The sequence below is a fragment of the Ambystoma mexicanum genome, chromosome 9 (assembly GCF_040938575.1).
Source record: "Ambystoma mexicanum isolate Mex_15411 chromosome 9, UKY_AmexF1_1, whole genome shotgun sequence".
NCBI lineage: Eukaryota > Metazoa > Chordata > Amphibia > Caudata > Ambystomatidae > Ambystoma > Ambystoma mexicanum.
In genome coordinates, this window is record NC_090931.1 from 854221979 (window position 1) to 854246321 (window position 24343).

The 24343-nt window shown below is 44.7% G+C and overlaps 1 protein-coding gene across 1 annotated transcript in view; it reads left to right on the forward strand.

Moving 5' to 3' along the window:
* The window catches only part of SPAG16 (sperm associated antigen 16), a 2683085-nt gene that overhangs the window by 522774 nt on the left and 2135968 nt on the right, over positions 1-24343 (forward strand). Inside the window, exon 10 of the mRNA XM_069615929.1 lies at positions 12709-12842. Coding sequence (XP_069472030.1) covers positions 12709-12842 — 134 coding nt within the window. The remainder of the gene's footprint in view (positions 1-12708; positions 12843-24343) is intronic.

A 24343-nucleotide genomic window follows, 5' to 3' on the forward strand; every position in this document is an offset into this window, starting at 1 on the left:
GAACCTGTAGCCATGCCCACACCACCCTCTCTGGCAGCTGCATATAACCGGTGGCCATGCTCAGTAGTCACTTTGTCAGCGCATGGCCCTTGGCTGGAGTGGACTTTCGAGCTGTCTTTGGGTCAAGTCTGGGGATCTGCTCAAACAGATTGGCTTACCCGGCACACCAACAGGTCAGTTCCATGGGCCATGGGAAGATATTGTGCCATGGCCTTGCCCACAATGCCACTATTATGCCACCCCTAACCCATGTCAGGATGAGAGAGACCCCAGAGATTGTTGTAATACCCCCTTTTCAAAGTGTGTGTAGCATGGGTTCCCAGCACATTCCAAAAACATTTGGCCATGATGGCAGTCATTTTAAAAATGATCCCCGTCTCCATCGAATCAGAATGGATATCTTTTGACGGACCAATGCCATTTCTCTTTGTACTAACATTTGCAGTCGTGTTCCTAGTCTGCAAATTCCAAATCACAAATGAGGGCCAAGATATTGCTAATTTGATTGTAGTCACTTCTTAAAAAGTGCTCGGTGGATTTGCACCAACCAAGTGAAAGTACTCTTTTGGTAACAGGTGATCTCTTCTCATTAAAGTTTGGTTTGAATCAGTCTTGCAGTTTTCTCTTTACGAGAGAGAAAAATTTAATGAACGGGTGTTGGAAACCGACCAATAACTTTGTCCATAACCTTCACCCCCAAAAAGTGGAACTTCACAAAATGCTGCAAAGGAATTTATAGATGGCTGTACATTTGTTTTGGAAACTTTCATGAAGATTCGCCAAATGTCACTAAAGTTCTAAGCATCTGTATAACTTAGCTAGAGGTTTAGAGTTTCTGTCACCCACTCTGTAATGTCATATACATATACACGGACTGCTGTGCCAAGGTTGGAAGGAGCCCCTAGCTATGCTGGCTGTTAAGATGGATTTCTGAACTCTGTCCTGGAGGGGCAGAGGTTCAGAAGGCCAGCCTAGTTTCTTGGAACAGGGTAACCTCTGGACAAGCCAGACCAATCAGGGTAGCGATGGCAGCGGTCAAGACTAGGTCTCAAGAGGGGTGAGGGTGACTGAAAGCCCGCAATGAGCACACAAAGCAAGGACGCTTACGAATTACTCCAGGCAGGTGTTATATTAAAAATATAGACACATTTATTATAAGGCCTTTGTAACATCCACCATAGTAAAGAATCACGATAAAACTCAAGTTAACCAACACATCACAATCAATTCAATATATATACAAGACCAAGGGGTCTAAAGAGTTAGAAGCACGAAATATGTAGACCACCTAGATGGGGAGGAAAACAGGCAGTGCAAGTAATCGTTAGACCCAGTTCGACATCAGAGGCCACCTAACTAGAAGGAAGTCCGAGCCCTACAGGCCAAGGAGTGTCTCTTCGGGGAAATCAGGCAGTTCAGAGAGGTGAACAAACGATGGCGAACAGACCTCCACTACTCAAGCGCAGCCTCCACTTGTGGGCAGAAGCAGGGCGCGAGTATGGAGAAAGGGGTGCTGCTTTTCAACAGCAAGGGAAAGCCACAGGCTTCTGCAGGAGGGAGACCGGTTCAGGGTATTGATTACTCACCGGTCCCTGATGCAGGCTGACCCAGGCTTCTCCGAGTTAGTTTCTTCGCTGGCAGGTTCAGATGCGATCAGAGGGATGTCTCGGCGCAATGTAGATTCCGCGGCAGCAGAAGTCAGGGTCGAGGGTGTCCCAAACTCAGCGAACATGCACAGATGGTTACCTGGGCAGGGCAACTCGGCAGCCGCTTGTATTCCAGGCCCAATGTACACTTCTCACTTCAGACCTGGGAACGCCAAGTGTACGAAGCGTGTGACAGTGTCAAGGGCTCGGACTTCAGCAGCAGCCAGACGGCGGTAACAGAGCAAGCTTCCTGTGTCAGCTGGTCAGTCCGCTGGATGGCCCAGGGACGCTTCCGAAGGCTTACGTACAGGAGTTGGTGAAGATGCCGAGAATAGTTGTTCACACTATTCTAAAGGGTCGAAACGCCAGTACAGGCCTTCTCGTTCGATCAGAGGCAGAGGGGTCTCACAGGGCGACAGCAGTGCAGGGTGCCAACCTTCAGCGGGCCACCAGCGATTCCTCGACTCAGCTTCGTGGTTGCCGGATACTTGGCTCCTTTATCTTTTGTTTGTGAGGACTCATGAGATCGACATAGTAGTGGTGTTTCCAGCCTCCTCTTATCCAGGGTTCCCTTCGCGCCAAAATGGAGAGGGCCCAATGAGAGATCTGCTCACAAAACACTCACACCATACGTGGACCTATCACGGACCACAGTGGTCCCAGGCATTCAAGACACACTAGACTCTCTGGCACCCAGGATGTGTATTGGGAGCAGACATCCCAGCCCACATCCTGGAGGCTCACAACAGGCCTGTAGAAGCCAGTGAAAGCATCTGTGTTTCCCGGGAAAGTACATGCCCAAATAAGGATGGCCCCGCGTCGGCTCGACCTGGGGAAGGTGAAGGGGCAAGACGGTCCGCGGACAGGACAAAGAACCTCTTGGTCTGGCCATTTTGGAAGCCAGGCCACCCATTTTGGCCAAACGCGAGAAGCACGGTTAACAGGGCAAAAGGGAGTTCAAAACACAAAGAAACGATCGCTGCCACCAGTCCCGTCCGTGACATACTTGCACAGTTCGTTATAAATCCATCGAGAGTTACTAGGGCCTGTAGAATGACTAGAGGCCCAAGAGTGCAGTAACTTAGCTTACAGTGCCCTCTTGTGCCATGTTGCGCGAAAGCTGCAACATGAGAAAAGAACTACGGAAAACAACGTTTCCCAGTACTGACTGTCTTAAGGGCATGTCAGTTTCCCCGTAAGAATGGAGCTAAAGCCCAGAGGAGTGCGCTTCTCTGGCAAAGTCTAGATCAGGGTGTAAAACAACAGCAAAAAGTTTTGGGGTTGCCAAATGGAAGGAAAATTACCTACAATATGAAATCTTTCCTAACACTGGCATAGCCAGTGCTGGGTCCCAGGTGATCTGCAAGGCAGACGCCAATAATATTCTACCCCCTACCCTCTGCAGGGCCTAGTTGCTGATTTGAGGTCTACCTAGATTCATAGTATGTGTTATTCATTTGTGCCAAACTTCCAGTACAGGGTGACCTGAAGACACAGTATTTGCATTTTTATAATTAGCGCATTGAGGCCATACAAATGGGGAACGGGTGCTATATAAATAACAAATAAATACACTACAATACAAATAGCAGGAGAAATAGCAGCCATTCATCCTCTCTTCTAGTCCACAGGTATTCCAGCCACAGGCTGCTGTGCAAATGCATCTGTATCTCGCCAAACAAGGCTTGTGCGTGCTAGGCGTAAGGTCCTCGGGTAGGTTGGTTATTGCCCCAGTACTTGCTGTTGTTTTTCTTGGGCCGCACAGTTGCGTGGTCTTCTCTAATTGGTCTAAATGCTTAGCTATGAAGAATCCGTGCTTTCCTGTTCTCTGATCTTGCTATGCCTTCATAGGTTGAGTGTGTGATAGCTTTGAGATCTGGTTTTGATGGGTAGGCTTGTTAAAGTGTTTTGTAACTAAGAATCAATCTTTTAATCTCATGAATTCACTGCATTGACTTTTCGTTAGATTGTGGGGTCCGTGTCAATGATGAGACCAACACCCTCAATGTGGGTTAAGTCGCACTGAAAAAGAAAAGGCTCTGTTTACAAACTGTGTCTTTACTATCTAACATACTATTGGTGTTGCAGCATTCTCACATTGTGTATTGCATCTAAAAGCCACGTGCACTAAAAATACACACCTGGTTAGGATATGAAATACATCTTATTCTTGCATACAAGTTTTACGTCCACCGTAGCGCAACCATTCAGGTGAAAGTAAGCATTTTTTAGAAACTCCTCTCAAGTTTCCTGTCCTTTATTTAAGGGAAGTGCAGGTGGTTACCTTCAATGCAGTAAAAATGCACGAAAAATGTCTTCTTGGGGGGAAAAAAAGCAGTGGGCGTAAGTGCATCCCACTGATGCACACTTTCTTACTGCCTTTCCAAAGCAGTCCACAAAAGGGTCACAATTGACCCTTTTGTACATAATGAAAAGTAGAACGATGATCCACTACAGTACACAGTGTATTTCCATCCTTTAAATGAGGGTGTAAATTGATTTTAAAAAAAGTACTCCAAGTGGTATTTAAATCTGCACGTGTTACCACCAATCCAACACATGTCTTATAGTGGGTAAGGTTCCTAGAATTACTACATGCTGTAATGGTAATCCAGGAAGAACCAAAACAGCTAGACCCCCAATGAGGAACTTACTGTAACAGAAGTTTATGTAAGGAGTGCAGATAACTCAAAGGGCCCTCCCTGGGCTGGCGGCCTGGACCAATCAGTGTTCTCAATAGCAAGTACCTCCACAAAATGACTGATGAATGAAACAGTTTGAATCAGAAGTGTGAGTGATAAAGCTACTGTGCCAACTTTGCCAATGTGGATGCCTGGAGGAGGGGGAAGAGGTGGAATGGGTGATTGGGGACATTGGCACAAAACCAGTTACAAAATGGATAATGATGAACCAATGTAAAATAACTGTAGTCAATGAAACACATTCACAGTGAAGCGAGGCAATGGGAGACTTAATGCACACACAATAAGAAATGCAATTCTAAGGCAATGATTACTGACACCAGAAATGCTGGTCAGAACTTAGTTTTAGTTCACTGAATTGGCAGATCACAAAATGATATGCAGAATGAAAAGGATACATGCAAATAATACAGAACAAGGCATAATATTTTGCAGTATAACTGATACACAATAAGGCGGAATAACATGCAAGTTACATGTACATGATAAACAGCAAGGCAGAACAGTAGCAGATTACTCCCACATGGGCAAGATGATGAGAAAGTGGTATTTACACAGTTGAATAGGGAACACTTTAAATCAGGTTGAATATTACGCAAACTGTTCAATTTATGTAAGGGCTATTCTGTATACAATGTGAACTGCAAATGTTCAAATGAAATACTGTACACTTCAACATCACACACAAGGTAATGCTTAGAACAGCACAGTGTATTTTTTCAAAATGGTCACTAGGTGTCACTGTTAACTATACACTGCTTTAAATATTTCACCCGGGGAAACACAACTTCAAAATAGATGTTCTCCAGGATAGCTATACCGAAGACCTGATTAACTTCATAAACATCCGAAATGAGTGAATCCACCCCCAAAAACCTTGTATTATTCACCTACAACTTGAACAGTAAGGCCCAGCGCTTGGGGCTTATTTCCAACTTTTATAGATATATGGGGGTATCCAAACAGAACTCGGGGGGTAGGAGGGTTTGAATACTGGTCGCGTCAAGGGCTATGGTACTGAAATGGGCAAGTGGGCACAGGTTGAGGGGGTGGGGAGGTCTGAAGTTTGTCCAGGGGTTAACTTGGGGGATGTTGGGCAGGCAACAGTGCAGCTCTGTTACAGGTCCTTCGTGCAGAGCGAAGAAGGAAGTTACTTGGACACAAGAGCTTGGGATAACCTTTCTTTGGCCTCTGCTATTTTGACACAGTGGCCGGCATTGGGCAACCATGGCAGCCTTTCTTCCCCTTACAGTTATTAGGGTAGGAGGGCTCCAGTTCACAGGACAGGCAGCAGTGACACCGATCTTCTTCCTCGCTCCTCACTGATTCTTGGGCTTTGTAGATGGAGCAACTCTCACAGTCTGAGGTGGGCTGTGTCTCAGCAGGCGACACAGCTACCTCAGCAAAGTGTCCACAACAGCAATCAAATCTGGGTGCGAGATTGGACAGGCCAAAACATCCAACTCTAAGGCCCCTGGGTAGGGCCCAGCAAAGAGCCCAAATGTGTACAGGAACAGGCTCCCAGGAAGGAAGTCTGGAAAGCACACAGTGAAGCCCAACAGTCTCCTGTGGGAGGACAAGGAGGGCATGCCAAACCAAGGTACGGTTCAGCTTTTGAAGGGATTGGGGACATATCTGGTACATGTGCAGGGTGGTTCAGGAAGATTGTGCCAAGTACCACACACAGGTTGATGGTGCACTAACTATATATTTTTGATACAAAGCATATGACTGAAAAGCTGGAAAAGTAATAGTGAGGCTGTATTTAACGTGTCGGAGATAGCATAGAAAGCACTCCAAATCAGTTCAAGGGTGTTTTGTTTGTTTGCTGGTCGTATGACCATCCCTCCCTCGTCTGCCTATGACCCTACTCCCTAACCCAGATGCCCTAACCCTTGCTTAGTTCTACTGAATGGTAACCCTCTACTGTCTATAATCTGGTCTTCTCCTAAAGATGGTTTCATATGTGCAGGCTGTCTAAACTCCCTCAGGACCTTCTTAAGTTTCCCTATTCTAACAAAGGTTAGTGTTCTAATGGGAGTTTGAACCGTGCCTTGCACTTCCTTGGTTAGATTTGGGCTAGTACGATCATGCCCACTCGCCTCTTCTGGTCTATTCTTACTGCCAATCTTTCCAACTTACTCCTCCCACCAATTTTCTGTCCCTAAGATGTTTCACTCCCCCTAGTCCAAGCCTCCACCCTTTCATATAACCACTCCTCCCACTTCACCACTCCCCTTTTGTGATGACAACGCTTCTCCTTGAACTAAAACAGTTGCACCTGTAAGCCCTTTAAGCGTGGTAGCACTATGTGGGATGGATGGGGATGCAGATTTTACTCTTACACCAATAATAAAACCGACTCAGGAAGTTGGCAAAACATAGCTGTTGTATTTGAAATGGTCTAAAAATAGGGAGTACAACAGACGTCAATGGATGTTCACTTAAATCTCTCTCAAGAGTTCTCAAAGCATTTCATAAAAATTACATTTATATTGTAAAAATGTGTCACCATTGACATCATACTATGTGGAAAAATAAGAAACCCTATTTGTGGCTGTGGTAGGCTTAAGGGGAACATGGAGGTATACTTTCTATGGGGGATAGGATAGTGAATGGGTCTCTAAAGTCAGGTTATAGCTATGCCAACCCCTAGTGCAAGTCATCTTCGTCGTCATGAAATACACAATGTTTCATTGGCTTTCAACCTATAGGGCTCTTTGCTATTTGGCCCTCTACCATTGGTTGGCATGCTTGTACACTTCTGGAATATTCCACTCGATAGCAGCACGCAAGATGGTACCCCAGGTGCTTGTTGTTGGACTTGACCATGCCTTCCCACCTAATTAGCCCACCATCCATCATCCCTCCTGCTGTCTGCCATTTGAACTGTCTCCAAACTCGGCCTTTCAAAGTATCACTGTGCCTGAGAATAGAAGGGAGTGTGAGCATGGTCTTATCTTCAAGTCTGGGTGAAGCTTGCCCAAAGTCTATTTTCATCTCGACCATGTGACAGGAGACAGTCTTTGAGCTCTTTCGTTCATATTTGACACTATTAAATGAATAAACCTGACACTTCTAGTGTTTTTCCATTAGACCTCAACAGGAGCTTGCCTAGCTTCTCACATTCATTGTTTCGTCTCGAATAGATAACGTGTTTCTTGGCTGCCCCAACCCTTGACACTGGGCCAGACAACCTTTCTCAAATCTTCCCTCATCGTCAGCTGTTTTCTGCGCCACACATTCAGCCCTTCTGCTCATGGGGTCCTAGTTTGCTAAAACACGACATGGACCATCCAGATTCTATATACATGTACATATTGGCGGCATTGCCTGCTGTCTATTCACTACATATAGCCAGCCTTCATGATTACTTAGTCTACTTGCGTTTCAGCATCTGTACAATTATAAAACGGTTTGCATTTTCTTCAGTGTTCTTCGCACGTGCAATCGTCACTCCGCACATGAAATGTTGCTCAATTCTTCATTTTGTCATCATATTCTATAAGGTCTATATACGCTCTTCATTGGCATCTCTTCTGTGTGCGTCATTTCAGCTTCATGTGACGTCACCAGTCTCTTGCCTTTATCACTTCAGACTTCTTCAAGGACCTTCTTTAAGAGGCTGTCATTTCTTTGTGGATACGTTATGTAGGGCTTTCTTAATGGATACCTTCGTTCAAGGATCCTTCGTGGTATAGGTACCATTATCGGCGTCGTGCATGTGTAATTTCCGATTTCCAACATATAGGCAAAATGGGGGCAGGACATCCGCTAGAGGCATTTGGCTTCTCCTCTACACAGTCCTTCTTGCACTCCTACATTCCTCCTCCCACTACTACACTTCTCTTCCCACTACTTCACTTCTCCTCCCACTACTACACTCTTCTGCCACCTACTGCACTCTTTGACCCACTTCTACACTCCTATGCCGACTACTACACTCCTATGCCCACTACTACACTCCCTCTGCTTCACTCCTCCCTTCCAAACTACACAAATACCCTTCTTTCACCCATTATTAGTCACTTCACATTCACCCCTTATTCTGCCTCCTTCTACTCACACGCCACACAAACGTGCACACTCAAACTGCAGAACCACTTTAACTCCGGAACCAGTACCTCATCTGCCCCAACAATCTCCTCCACAAAACAATCATTCCTTCCTTCATTGAAAAGCTTCACACCCACTATCTCTAAGAGGGTTCACCGAAATTTCCATGGATTTGTACCAGGGTGAATACAGCTGTTTGTGTCTCTGGTTTCTTGGACTGAGGTGCAATGTGGATGGGGAAAAGAGGCCTTGCTCCTATTTTAGTCCCTGGTGGTCTAGGGGCTCAGTTCTCAACTTTTGGTTCTCTCGGTGCTTCCTACTGGCCCCACCATTTCACTGATTGCCAAGCAGTCTTGCGGCTTTCTTCAGTAGCTTCCTGTCTCTTTCGTGGTGCTGGCACCTCCCTTTGCAATAGCATTCCAAAGACTCTGGAGGGTTTTGGTTTCTCAGGTGGGTGGTTTCTCTGGTGGTTTCTGCCTTTTTGGTTCTTTTGATGTTTTGTATTAGATTGCTGGTATCATTGAAGAGCTTCTGGTCTGAAATCACAAGTAAAACATTGGCGAGAATGTTGGTACAGAGGCATGGCTGGAGATAAGCAAAGACGCAAACTGGCACAAGGGGGAGGGCAGGAATTTGGGCCCTCTTTGCTGCCACAGTCCACTAGTCTTATTAAAACTATTTAATGCAAATGCAGCATCTGGGACGATACCTTCTTTTTGGTCTCTGAGCTTAATAAAACCAATATTTTAAAAAGGGCTGAAACAGGATCCTCACTGCTATCGCTCTATTTAATTACTGTACTGCAGCTCAAAAATCGAGCTGCATTTTGAGTAAGCTGGAGGAACGGGCGGGAAAAATAAGATACTCCACATTTACCAGGCTGGGTTCAGGAAGGGATTCTCAACAACAGACCATGCATTTGTACTTTTGATAATTGTAGATAGATATGTAAAGATAAGAAGAGGAATTGTCCATGCTGCCTTCCTGGATCTAGCAAAGGCCTTTGATTCTATTGAACAACCTTTATTGTGGGCAAAACTTAAGAGACTGGGTGTCCCGCCTTTGTTACTTCAATTGATTGTGCGTCTATATTCGGACACCAGGGCTTCTGTTAGAAGCCATGCCAGCGCAGGCTTTGTTCGCGAGTTTCCTACGAATAAAGGACTGCAACAGGGTTGTCACTTGCCCCTCTTTTATTTATTTTCTTTTTATCTGATCTCATACCACCCACAACTGGGTTTGATTCTTTTCCCCCTAGTTTGAATGGTGTGCCTTATACTTCACTACTATATGCAGATGATGCAGTCCTAGATCTGACTCCTAAGTGGCTGGTTAGTAGCCTTGCCTATGCTACTAAGTATTTCAAAAACAATGGTCTAAAATTGAATTTAAATAAAACTAAGATCGTTGTTTTTGGTTTAAAACCTGAAAATAAATATAACTGGTGCATAGACGGGATTAAGCTAAGTGTGGTGGACTCATATTCCTATCTGGGCATCATGTTTGAAAGACATTGTCAGTGGTGGGCGCATTTATCAATTGTGTAGAACCACCTAAGGACTACTTTATGAGGTCTTAGATGATTTTACCAAAAATGTGTTGGCTTTCGGTTTGATAAATGCATTCAAGCCCTTGAGGCTAAGATTTATTCTGCCATATTATATGGAAGTGAGCAGTGGGGAAAGGCAAGCTGTACCTCTTTGTACTGAGTACTCAGCATCTGTTTAAGGAAACTGATTGGGGTGACCCCTAGTACTGCAGAAATTCCCCTTGTATTAGAATTTGGGGTACGCCCTTTTGGGGTACAGGCCAAATTTAGGTTCTTAGAGTTTTACTCGTCTGTATCTTTGAACCCTAACATCCTAAATGTGAAAGAAGAAATGGAAAAGGCAGAGGAGTATGTGTTAGTGTGTGTAAGAAGTGGGGGATCGCTCTTGGTGAGCTGAAGCGGGGTATAATCACCAATCGCCAATTACTTATTAACGCTAGAAAGATAAATGTTGTGCTGGCTACAAATAGCATGGACAAACTAAGCTTGCTGAGGTTCTTAAGGTAGGCTTGTAGGACTTAGTCTGAAAATGTTGCTCTTAGTGCTGTCCGTTCACTGACCCAGGGACAATTCATTGCTATTATTCCCCTGAATGTTTTACCTTTGAGGGAGCAAATGAAATTGCTTTTTAATTCTAAGTTTTTTACATGTGGTAGTGGCTCTGAGAAGGATTTAATCCATTTTTTATTCTTTTGTCCAAAATGTCAGGATTTGAGAGGTTTATGGTTGAAAAAACACTTGAAGGCTAATAACATCAGGCATGTTTCAGAGGCTGTGAATCTTGTTCTGTCATGTGTAGATGTGTATTTTACGAACAACATGTTGTTGATGCTTTTAACATGATGATTTTGTATGAAATGTTATTTATTGTTAAAGATTGAAAAATGAAACAAAGTATATTACTTACTTACGATCCACCTCAGGGGTACGCACACGCCACACAAACATACACGCTCAAAATGCAGAACCACTTTCACTCCTGAACCAGCCCCTCTTCTGCTCCAATAATCCCTCCACTAACCACCATTCCTTCCTTCTTTCTGCATGGAGCTGTAATTTTCATTATTTTTCCAATTGTACACACATGATCACTTATAACAGCCTTGAGGACAACCTCATGGGTCGAAACGCGTGTCGCTGTGACCGCAATAAATCACTTTCCACTTTATTGGACTTCTTGCCTATTCAAGGACATTTGAACTCTCATTTTACTATTGAGGATCTGACCATTTAACGATGGAGTCCTCTGAGCACCACAGCTGCACAAACTCCTCTTCGTGCCACTAACTGTTGGAAGAACCCGGGGGAACCTCCTGTGCAGTGGCTGCTACATTGGACTACCCACATTTTGGAGAAGTTGAGCACACCCCGAACCTGTCACTTCCCGTTTTCTATGTTTTATAAATTTACAGTGTTACCAGTTGGTCAAGGTCTGGAAGGCCACAGACCACTGCCCCTGTGTTGCAGATGAACTGTTTGCATCGCTTGCATTTCACAGGGGGCTTCGCTGATCTTCAGTCTTTGCCTTGTGAACTGTTCATACATCCTGTTTTTGTTGGCTTCATTTCCATGAATCTGTTTCCTACTGAGAGAAACTCTGCTGGTGGGATCCTGAGCCACGCTTTTCTTATGTCCATTCCTTGTAAGAATGATCGCCAAGATGTTCATTTTCTTTTTATTCTCCTGGGAGGCCCAGTTACGTCACGTGACATCTGAATTGACACTTGTGCCCTCATCTGAACCCTTTAAGAGCTCAAGGAGTTTATACTTTATTCATAAGGCGCTACCAAAGTGGCCTGGAGGCATACAGGCGTCAGGGAATGGGGTCCCTATAAGGGGTTAAAAACATATGGAAGGAAAAAAAAACAACAGAGAACCCCACAAGTCTGACTTATCTAAATAGATGCGTTTTAAGTTTTGTCTTAAAGAGCAGTAGAAGGAAGTGCAGCTTCTGAGCTCAGGGGGCAAGGCATTCCAGCCTGCGGGCATTCGTTGGCCAGGACCTGTGGAGAGCTGCCACCCATGGAACTCCACATTTCTGCACTGATGGAAGAATGGGGCCGCTTCACGACCCCAACATTAAGGCAGATGTGCGCTATGTTAAATAGGCCACCCCTAGAATGAAGCTTCTTCGAAGCCACGTCATGTCACGTTTGCAATCTTTCTCAGTACCAAACTATTAAAGGAACTCAGCATTACAGGAAAGGAACTGCTCTTTCTGACAATGTTTTGTACTGCTGCCCTTGTATTTTTAATGTAGTACATGAAGGGCACGGCACGCACACAGGTCAACTTTAAAGCCAATCACCTGCAATTTCAGTAGCGCCATCCTGAAAATGCGCACAAGCTGAGAGAAACACACGACACGCTGATCTCGTATATTGTGCAGGAACCAACATAACAGTTTCTTTTTCCCCCGGACACCTTTCAAAGCTCCGGACCGTCAGTCTGTTACCAGGGGTGGACTGCCCCATGGGGAACTCTGGAGATTTACCGGTGGGCCTCTTTTGTGTGGTATTTTCAAATTTTCCCATAGGAAAAAGGTTGGGCTTGCTAAAAATGTGTAGCATGGGGCCACTTTGAAAATTATTTCCAAGGTCTCTTTTGCTTCCCAGTCCACCCCTGTCTGTTACTGGTGCAGTTTGAGAGCACATTCTGAGCGTGTAAGCATAACCTTTACCATGTAGAGTTTGCTGCCGGGATGTGCGCAGTCATAATGCAGCGTGACGGCAAACTTGCTTTCTCTCTTTTGCAGGATTCGGACTTCCCTCCTGACACCAGAGTGAACCCCCGCCTTGCTCATATCCACGGGAAAAACACTCACCTGCTCATACATGGAGGCTACCATCTGAGCAACACCCTGAAGGGGCATGATATGGCTGTGAGCTGGTAGGAGAGCGACTCTTTCTACTTCTTATTCCTGGCATGTAGTGCTGTATTACCATGACAATGATGGGCCATTACCCTGGCATCTGCTGTGTAGCTGTGCCTGGAATTTGTTCTGTGGTCTGCCCATCTCCCTCCCTCTTTCTCCATCTTGCTGTCATTCCTTTTCCCTTTTTTAATCTTATCGCTCTCCCTTTATCTGTTTTACTCCCTCTCTCTTCTTGTTTCACAGCTTTTCTCGCAGATTGGGGTCCTCTCTTTCTGACCTTCCCTTTTCCTTCATTCTGATTGGCCCCTATGTGTTTCTTTTTGTTATTTCGTTCTTTCTCTTGTACTTTGGTTGTTCCCTTCTCTTTCTTTCTCTCCCCCTCGCGCTCTCTCGCTTTTTCACCCTCCCGCTTTTCTATTCTGCCTCGCCACAGATTTTGTTCCTGTCTCTACTAAGGGAGGAAAAGAGGCCGTAGACGAAAGAAATATTAAGTTAGTATAGGCAAGGGCAGATACAGATTTAAGGCAAAGGGCCCAGTGGGCTATTAAAGAGGTTCCCATGTGGGCAGGTCCTGAAGGCAGAGCCTAGAGTGGGCAGAGTGCATAATGATGAACTTTAGGGACAAATCTTCATTCAAGTTGTTTTTTTAAAAATGTGTGTTTTTGGGGTCTAACTGTATAAAGAGACGGCTGGGCCTCCTCGACAGGTTTAGCTGTCACTCTCTCCTCCCTCTCATCCTGTCACCCCTTGCCACAAGGGGTAACAGAATGAGAGGGAGGAGAGTGGGGGTGAAAGGTAGAAACACGGCGAGAGGGAGAGAATGAGCCATTTTTGAAAGCCGTAGAGAAACCTAGAAAGAAAGCCATGGAGGAGCGAAGCAAAGGGGCACGCAGAGGTACAGTGGAAATGAGGGCTGCAGAAAGAGCTGTAAAGGGAAGAACAGAAGGGGATAACGTTTGAATAATAGATGTGCAGGTGATGTGCGAGTTAATGAGTGATTGTAGCGCATGTGAGAGCGTGTGCGCCATTGCATTGATGAACACGAGTTCCGCGGCGATCCGTGCCTGGTGAATGGCTTTTCAAACTGTAAGTAGATTATTTCTGAGCTGATCGTGGGACGCTCCATGGCTGAGGAATGAAAACGAACACCATTCCTGTTCGGTGTGACCTTTCCACCAGTACAGTTCCTGCATAAAGAGATGGAAGGGGCTGACGGGGCTATCAGGGAAGGAGCCTGAGTTTAGGAATCTGGTTCTCTAGGAAAAGCTGAAAGGCAGATAGCTCCCTGCGAAACAAAAAGGAGGGAGTGAGAAACATCAGCAGAGCTAAAACTTTTGATATAGGAGTGGGTCATGTGCTGGAATATTTAGGAAGTGATCAAGAATTTAGGAAGACCATTGGCATAATGGTTTGCTGTATCATTTACAATATATACGTATATGAACTCTGAAATGCATTGCATCTGTCTCTGATCTAGTATTGTGTTTAATACATAAGAATATAACTTTATTACATGCATACAGGTGAATTAAAACCATGTTGTATAGTGTGTTTATGTCAAGAGGAGACTACTGAAGGATGCGCTTCAGAGAGTAATTCTAGCGATGGGCACCAGAAGGAGGTTCTGGAGTCAATCTCGATATTATGCACAGTTCACCCTAATTCTTCACAGCCCAGTCACAGCTCATTAGTCCCCATGCTGTGCCCACTCACCATTCAATTGCCAATTCATTGTCAGTTATACTACTGACGTTTCCTGGTCCACCCCCTTAGTATTGCGCTTCTAGAACCTACCTTGGAGCAGCAGAATCCAGATACATTGCGGCTGTCCATGCTGGCTAGAACTCGCCCTGGACCTCCCAGCCATTGGTTGCTCTCTACTGTCCATTCCCAGTGTATCCTTATGCAGCTGTTCTTTGAGCCCAGTCTACTGTTCACAGGAAGGACCAATAAATGCCATCGGATTGTGAGGAGTGACCTGGGCCCTTTCAAAGGGCCAAGTAGAAAACCCCAGCAAAAACAGGCCAGGGCGATCGGGCAAGACCCAGCAATGATGTTGCCTAGGTGATTGATTTTTACACACTAGTCCATGCCTTCATTTCACTTTAGATGCTTAGTGATTAGTGATCAGAACAGGAAAAGAGGGCTGTAGACACGAGAATACGTAAAGTTATGGATGACTAATGATGGAGAAATTAACATTATTTGTGAGCATGTCTTTATTGCCATCCTGGTTTGGGGTCATGGATGGCCTTGTGGATTTAAGCCAGTTTGTTTGTAGAACCGATTCCCACGATTGCACATCATGCTGCTTAAGAGATGACGGGAGTTTTAGCCCAAAACATCAAAAGTTGCATTCTACTGGGCTATAATGTGAACCTAGAGTTCGACATTGCCATTCAGAGGGCGAGAGGAACAGGAGTAACTTCTTTCTTGCCAGTTGCTCTGGTCATGCCCAACAGAGCGTGTTTATCCTGGAACTGCTGCCCAATGAAGAACATAGTTCATGAAACTGCTTCTCTAGGATAATATCTACATAATACAAAGCTGGTGCTGCTGATTGTTTCATGTTGTCAAACCTTTGATCCTACTTAATTTCTAAATGTCCTGACCATTTAAAAAGAAAATAAGAGAAATCAAGCTATGCATAAGGTACGTGTGTGTGCTATTCACTTTCAACATGCATGGGTAAAAATCCTGATTACTGTGAGTGGAGACCTTAGATCTCAACCAGATGTTATTACTTTTCTTTTTTCAATGTTGTGCTCCACTTTGAAAGGAAATCCGATGTCACTGTATAAAGCAGTACGCATAGAACAGAATTGCTTGGCACAGCGTCTTCTTCCTGTTTCTGTAGTAGGCTGGATGCTTGCAAACTAAAGGTTTAATGAAAAGGTGAGGTGCAGCAGCTGGTCTATCTGCACCGGCCTGGAATGCTCTTCCAGTGTCCCTTCCCCTGGAAACATCCCTTACCCTCTACCACCAGGGGCATTAGGTGTGGATGTTTACCTTGACCTTCAGCTTTGGCTAATGTGCTCTCTGTGTTAGTTGGGGGTCTGTTTATGTCCATATATCCGTTCTGATGCCTTTTCTCTCCCTTTGGTTTGACTTTTTTTTTTAGAATTGATGTTTTATTGTGGTTGCAATACTGTTCTTTGTGGTTCCTGTGTTTGAATTATGAACTTTGACTGCTGGTTTTCTGTTTACAAGCATAAAGTGCATCAATGCTTTTGAGTGGGTGGCACTTTAGAAAACTTCAATAAATAGGTTGTTTTTACTTTGTTCCAATATTTAAGTGGAGTAAAATGATGCAATTACGGAAAAAAAGAATGTTCTTCCATCCTTTTGTTGATCTATACATTGGTTTAGTTAAAGGTAAGTCACGGGTATGCATATATAGCTCAGCGATGATTTCAATATGATATCTGTTATTAAAAATGCCCTTGACAACTTTCAAGAATGGGTGGATTATGAGATGATCTTGGAAGATAGCAGTAGGTTGAGGCAGACACGCGAGGCCTGGGAGCGATCTCATGACTTGGGTGCTAGAAGGGGGCAGGAGCAGACACGAGAACAGCAATGGAGAAGGAATTCATGAGGGGACCCGAGGAGAGCATAATTCAGTGTCCAGGCATTGAAGGGAATATGAAGAGCAGCATTACAGTCCCACAGATGTATGCACCAGGCGTAGGGGAGGAGGACTGGAAAGCCAAAGAAAAAGGGAGGTGATATTCGGAAGCCACGTATGGGGCGGAATGTGGTCCAAGGTGAAATAGTACTCGTTTGCACTTTATACACTGAATGGATGGCAAGCAGGAATAAGCTCGGGGACCAGCATACAAAGAGCAGTTGCAGAGGCCTGGCAAACATTGCAAGAGAAGCCATCATTTTGGCGTCGGATACGTTTAGAAAATGACAATAGTGGAGAGATAATCAGATGAAGTCAGAAGTTGGACTGAATCTGGATGATAGTTGAGATTTGCGAATTAAAATGTAGACACGATTCGGAATCAACCCAAGGTTCATAGCTAAAAAAGAGGCTGGAGTATGAGAGGATTAAGAAGACGCTATAGAGGGATTGACGGGAAGAAAGGAGCCTTTGCTTTACTTTGCTGTTTCATGTAAAACATATACTGTGTATTTAAAAATGAGGACTGCTTGACCATCCAGCCTGCCTGTTGCTTGATGTCTCTTTCCTCAAGGTTGGTACATGCTCCAGTATCGCCATTGCTTACACATGAGGATTGCTTACATGAGTCTGTCGCTAAGTATTTTGAACCAATTTACCCTTTTGCTGCAATTGGTTCTTTGCATATGTTCACTAACTTTTGAACTCATCTTTTTTTGCAGTTTTACACCAGCGTCCCCTCCTGCTAGTCTTGTTGCACTTGAGCAAATTAATTAAAATTACATTGAGGAGTCTTGTGTTTTGGATTAGCACCGTGGTGAGGAAGCCAGCCAATCAAGTGGCTAGGAATGCGCGCTTGAGCTGCCGGTGAAAGCCTGTGCTCCATGACACCTGACGGCCGGCTCCCCCGCTGTCATCTGCCCCCCCCCCACTCTGTCCCTTTTTTTTTCTCATTTCTTCTCACCCTTCCACCCCACCCTTACTCTATTGGTGTGGCGGTGTGTGTGGTCTCCGCAGCCGCTCCTTCTCCCGGCTCCACGCTGGCTGCCATGGAAAGGAAAGAGAGGCTCAGTATGGAGCCCCACTTTCCCTTTCCATGGCAGCCATCTTGGAAAATGATTTTCCTTAGTTCAGTGGAACACACGCAGCGTCCCCGTTCAACAAAGGAAAAGATTTTTTTTTTAATTTTTTATTTATTTATTTTTTTAGCACCCCATGTTACCGATTTGGTGCTAAAAGCCTTAATCCCCTGATCCAAAGGCTGGAACGGGTTTAATGAGCCAGAGCCCTCATTAACCATCCTCGCTTCGCTCGGGCCTATTACTCGGGCCGCCGGGGTGTTACCCCCCTGTTCAATACAGCCTAGACGCTGCTCCGTGTATCGACATCGGACTTGGTCAGAATCTCTAGGGGTACTCCTCATCCACCGGGAGGTGAAAAAGGAATGTGTGATCATCTCGGATTCGGGAATCTGTAAATAACTTACCTACTCGAATCCAGGACCCTAACATTTGGGAGTTGCCTCACCTGTAATGGGGCAATCTGCTATTTTGAAATCAGAGATTCACCACTACCAGCAGAAGAAATCAGACCACACATTAATGGGTTTGGTCCCTAGCCCTGAAGAAAGTGGTCCTAATAACTCGAATACCACTGAAACCGGTCAGCTTCCATGTGACTTGATTGAAAAATTACGGATCAGAGATATCCTCAAATCAAGCCACACATCTGATCCCAACACGAATAGGGGTCGTGAAAATCTCATAAAAACTTTAGGTTCGGAGCTCATATCAAGAAATACATCTCCGAATGAAAAGAAATAGGAGTCATCTTTGACTATTCCTGGTCCATACACTCCAAATGATGTTTTTTTTTAACAAATATGACTTATGAAACAGTTTCATGAGTTCTATCTCTCGACTTATATAATCCCTTCTGCAGCTGAGAGACACCAGATCAACACTTCTAATTTTTTAATAAAGGTTGCATTCCAAAGAAACAAAATAAAAATGTAATGTTTTATTTGGGAAACAACATATTATGTGCAAAACTTTGAAGGACAAAGTAAAAACAGGAATATAACAGTGTGGAGTGAACCCCCATAAGAAAAAGCAATACCTGAATAGAATTGACTCAAATCAAATTGTGATATGATGATAGGGAAGATTTGAGTTCCAGATCCTCCAACTAGGTTCCAATATTGTGGATACCCCCCTGTTCCAACCATTGGAACTGGGGATTAACGCCATAAGAGATTAACAGCAGAGATAGCCAAACCATAAATATATTTAATATATCACATGGTTTCACAAAAGATGTCCCCACATCCTTTTGTGAAACCATGTGTTTTATTAAGTATCTTTATGGAGCTGAGTTGCTCGGTTCTCTCCTTTATACTGATAAGGAGAGTACCTGGCAACCAAGGTGGAGCCCTACAAGTGGAGGAAATCTGATGATTTATGTGTAAAGTTTCTCTCTTAGTTGTCCATTGCAAAGTATTATTCTCTACATCCCCAGCATAAAACCATATCAGTGCAGTGAAACATATGTTTAAAACATAATAATGTGCAATGTACATGCATTGGACATATTTATTGATTCAGGAACACACAATAGATTTTTGATCCAGTATTGTTCATCTGCACAGGAAAGGGAAGATAAGTGAAGGTATTTCAGCTGTAAGACACGTGGCACAAATCAAGAGAACAAGTGGCGCAAGAAGAGACTATTTCAGTAGCCTGAGAGAACAAATACGTAGACCCTTTTAGAATGCAAAGTACAAGTGAGGGGGGAGCAGTGTCAGTAATGTCATCGAGATTTTAACTTTTGGACCTCAAGCTAGAACAGAAGTGTAGAAGCATAAAATGATTAAGGCTGTGTAATGTTTAAAAGCTTTCATATTGCGCCCATCATCTCTGTAAGACGTGAGGCTGTTCCCTTTTGTGTAATGCCGTTTTAAAGCCAGTAGCCTGCTGCAAATTGTTCTTAAATCTATTTTTATCCCGATTACTACAGTACACATTTCTTTACCTGTTGCCCTAACGCTTCTGGATTCTAATTGCTTCTCGACTTAAAACTGAAGATAGTGTTCTTTCTATCTCCATTATGATCATGTGCTTGGGCGCGCCATGCTGCTGCCTCTCTTGCATCATGAATGTGCCGGATAGAACACCCGCTAAGAGGGCGGCCGCAGCAGGCACACCGAAGGTCCTCTTAAGGCAAGCCCGTCTTTGCCCGTCCGGGACTGCATGGGACTATGGGCTCCAGCCAACTTGGTGAACTACCAAGACTTACCTGCACCTCATATTCACTCACATAACAGTCTGACTGCCCTTGCCCCCATTGATCTTTGCTGGCCTAAAGGGTTTACTATTACTGTCCCTCATGAGACACGGATCGAGGAAACCAATTATGTAGACATTTATTTGTTAAAAGGGATTCTCATTAATGCTAGATTTGCTGTGGCTCATTGGGACGATATGCACTCTATTCTTGAAGAATTCTACCCCGACAACGTATGCCTGACGGAAACCTGGCTCACCACCACTTTGGATCCTGACATAGTACAAATGCTCCCTCCTCACTATAGTATTTTTCATCATGACCGCCCCGCTCCCAAAATGGGTGGCGGAGTGGCTATTATGTTTAAAAGCTTGTTGAGTTGTTCTACCGTTCCTTTGTCTGACAACCTCCCATGTGAAACATTGCTATGCTAGTTAAACTTCAGCCATCTATTGAGAGCTCAACCTATTTTTTAATAGTCTATCACCCTCCTGGACAGTATCCAACAAGTTTCTTGATAACTTTGCCCAGCTGGTTGCTGACCTCTCCTTGATATATTCCAACCTAGTTATCCTGGGTGATTTTAATCTCCATCCTAACAATCCTAATGACCAACAAGCTAGTAAACTTATTTCCGTATTGCTGGACTGCTTCTTTATCTTGAGAAATCACAGCCCTACCCATGTAGGGGGCCATCAGTTAGATTTAATCTTTTCTGATTTTGAGGGACTCTGTGTAACAACCCCCCCCCCGCCCCCGACCTTTGCCATGGTCAGACCACTATCTTTTGCCATTCTCTTTCCCTTTTGATCAACCTAAACAGGAGCCTTTAGCTCTCCCCAAAATCCGTCGACATTGAACTAGGGTCTCGCCTGAGTCTATCTCTAACTCTATCATCACCCTCACTTGCAGTGGAATAGCCTATAAAATTAAACATCCCTGCAGGGCCCTGATTGGTGCCATTCAGGTGATAGCTGATAACCCTCCCCCACCACCTCCCCTATACAATGAACTGGACGGGCTGAAACTTCTGCTCCCTGGTACGTCTCCGCACTCAAGGTGTTGAAGCAACATTGCCACCAGGCTGAAAGGAAGTGGCACTCCAACTTCGAACCGTCCACAAAATCTGCCTATCTAGAGGCTTGCATCATTTATCACACCGCTATAAAAGCCAAATCAGATTATTTTGCAAAACGTATTCTTACTGCCTCTTGCTCTACTCGAGAATTGTTTCGAGTGGCCAAGGAGCTAACCACTCCTGCAAAGGCCCCCTTAAAGATCCTCCATACTCGGGCCCACTGCATTGCCTCATTTTTAGGGAAAGGATTTGTAACATTCGAGAACTGATACATTTAGGAAGACCGGTTCTAACCGATCCCCCTGTCTCTTTTTTGCCACTGAAGAGACCCAACCTAGTGCCTTCCATTTCAGTGCAGTGACTGATAATATGGTCTCCTCTGTCCTGTTGAAACTTCTTTTTGCTTCCCCCATGGATACCATCCCCCTTCATACTCTCCAAGTTGCTTCTAATAATTCTATTTCTTTATTTACCGCTGCACTTCAATATTCTTTTTCCACAGGTCATATTCTTGAGGCCCTTAAACACGCAATGATCTCTACATTACTAAAAAAAATCATATCTTGACCCTGCAATAGTGGAAAACTACCGTCCCATTTCCCTCCTTCCTGTACTGATGAATTTGATGGAATCTATTGTTACACCTCAAGTTTCTGCTTTTCTAGAATCCAGTCATCTTCCTTCATCCCTTTCAGTCGGGTTTCCACCCCGGCATGGGTACTGAATCTGTGATGGTTGCTCTCATGGATGATATCGCCTTGCTTCAGGACCGTGGAGAGGTGGGCGCTCTGATTCTCCTTGACCTCTCTGCGGCCTGTTGACCATCAGAAGCTGCATCAATGCCTCCAGGAGGCTGGAATCTTGGGCATCCGCTGAACTGGTTCTCCTCTTTCTTGTCTGAACGGGTTCAAACCGTCTCTCTTCCTCCTTTCACCTCCACACCTATTGTCCTGAATTGTGGAGTTCCCAGGGCTCTGCCCTGTCTCCTCTACTTTTCAAAGTATATATGCAGGCTCTGGCTAAACTTATCGCTTGCCATGGAGGTCATTTTTACTCTTACGCAGATGACACCCAGATTATTTTCCATTTGAATGCGCCATTATCTGCCCCCCCCCCCGAACAAATTGAAAAACTGTCTTGCTGCAATTGAGGTTTGGATGGCCAATAACTGTCTTAAACTGAACGGAGAAAAAAACAAAGTTCTTCTGGTGGGATCTAATATGTTAGGCCAGCCCTGGACCTGTGATTATAGGCCACCCTCCCTAGGGCCATGCCCTGAGCCTACTCCAGTAGGATTAAACTAATGGCTATGGGATCTGGAGAAGCCCATATCTCTGCAGTTTGCCAATTAGGCTTTACCAAACTGAACATTTTGAAAAGTGGCCTACCTTTTCCTCGGGTTACATCTAGGTCCAAAATTGTAACTGAGTCCATTATAAATTCCTTAGACTATTGCAACACCATCTACCTTGGCCAACCTGAGATGCTAATCCAATGCCTTCAAACTCTCCAGAATGCAGCAGCGTTCCTTGCTCTGGGAGCTTCCAGACTAGCTCACTCTCGAGATCTTTTACATCAACTACACTGGCTTCCTATTAGGAGACAAATTAAGTTTAAGGTACTCTGTCTCGTTCACCGTGCTATTCACGACGTCGTAGCAGAATTCATGTGTTCTAAACGTATGCCCTATATACCGGCCTGACCATTGCGTTCAACAAATCAATCTCTATGTGTTCCTTGGTTTCACCGTGCCAGAGTGGGAGGTAGAGCCTTTTCAGTTCTTTCCCCAATGCTTTGGAACACCCTGCCTCTGTACCTTTGGCATTTCTCAGAGTATCTCCCTTTTCTAAAAGCTTTAAAAACGTACCTGTTCTAGCCTTACGATCCAATGGCCTCCCTCATACCCTAGCGCCTTGATGCCTTGCCACCATTGTGCACTCTATTAATACCCTATACAATATAATACAATACTGAAGTGGTTTTACACCACTGAGGCTTGTCCAGATACTGGTGTATTCTGCCCCCGCCAGATTGTGTTCTGTGCTTTAAAGGAGATGATGGCATCCCGTTGTTTCTGCAAAGTAAATTACATTGCAATCATTTACTTTGCGGTAATTACTTTGAATTACTTGGAATTCATTAAATGTATTTGTAGGTTAAGGGAAAAGAGGGGAGTCTGGCTCGGGGAGCGGTTTTGGGCTAAGTGTGATAGTGAAGGAGGAGGGGAGGCATGGGGGGGTCCACCTCAATCAAAACATTCGAAGTAATCACCACAAAGTAAGTTACCACAAAGTAATTTTTGTTGAATTTACATGGAAACAAAATAATGAGGGAAGGGTGAATGGATAAGAGAAGTAGGAGAAGAATAGAAATTAAACATACAAAACAATGGAAAGGTAAGGTGGGTTACAAGGAGAGTACATGATTGTGGAAGTAGGGGTGGCGTGTAAAGTCATTGGTAGTCAATCAACTATCCAAAGTGTCTTTACGCATAAATAATGACCGAATACGGACAGTTTTCTCTTAGTCTGTTACGAGATCAAAGAGTGCTCTCACAGATGAGTGTCCAGCTCTGAAACCGAAGTGGTGAGAGAGGACTGTGGACTCTCACCAAGTGTGAACATTGCAAGTAACTATCTCCAGAGACATTTTAGATGGAAAAGGGAAGTCCTGAACTAGAACAGATTATCGCCACTCAGTAAATGTCCAGCTCCTGTTCTTTGTTGCATGGAATAACATAAGGCGATTGCTGAAGCCTCACATCTTAACGCAAGCGTCAACATTTCTTCAAGAAAGGAGACAACCTAGCACTCCCCTCCCGCTGACTACCTTGCTCCGCCACACACCATATCTGACCCTCCTACTTGCACTCTACCGACTCCTTTCACCAATGCTAGCTCTTCCCACCTCCTCGTATTTACCACAATCAGTTTCAGCAGCCCACTCCACCAGCGCGGATCCACTCCTACGAAACTGCCCACTACCTCGACTAAAACCACACTCACACACTTACCAACCGTCAACCCTGACAGCGACCCCATCATTACCTGTGCACAACAACCTTCGTACCTGTTCAGAACTCTAGAGGCCACTTGTCTGTGAACTCTGACCCTGAAGTGCAGTGACACCATTCAAGGGGTATATGAGGCTGCGTATAAGCAATAACATACATACGTGAGTGAATAAACAAACACGTATTGTGATGTCAAGACTTGCTGGTCGTTTAGACGATGATACCTACGTCCCCAAGTACCACTCGAGCAAACAATAAGTTACTGCCCGAGCGATCCTTGAGGCCACAGGTGGTGAATGTCGTCAGCCGGAACCAGGAATGCCGGAAGATGCCCCCCCCCGACCACTGTAAGGCAAACAAGTGGGTTAGATAATAAACACAAACCCAGACCTGTATACTTAATGAATCTACAAGGGAGCTTACCCTGAGTAGTTGGTCGGAACCCAATGTTGGTGTAGGAAATGTTGTCTGAGGCAGCCGGCAGAGGTTGACGACAGGGTGGCAGCAAGGCACT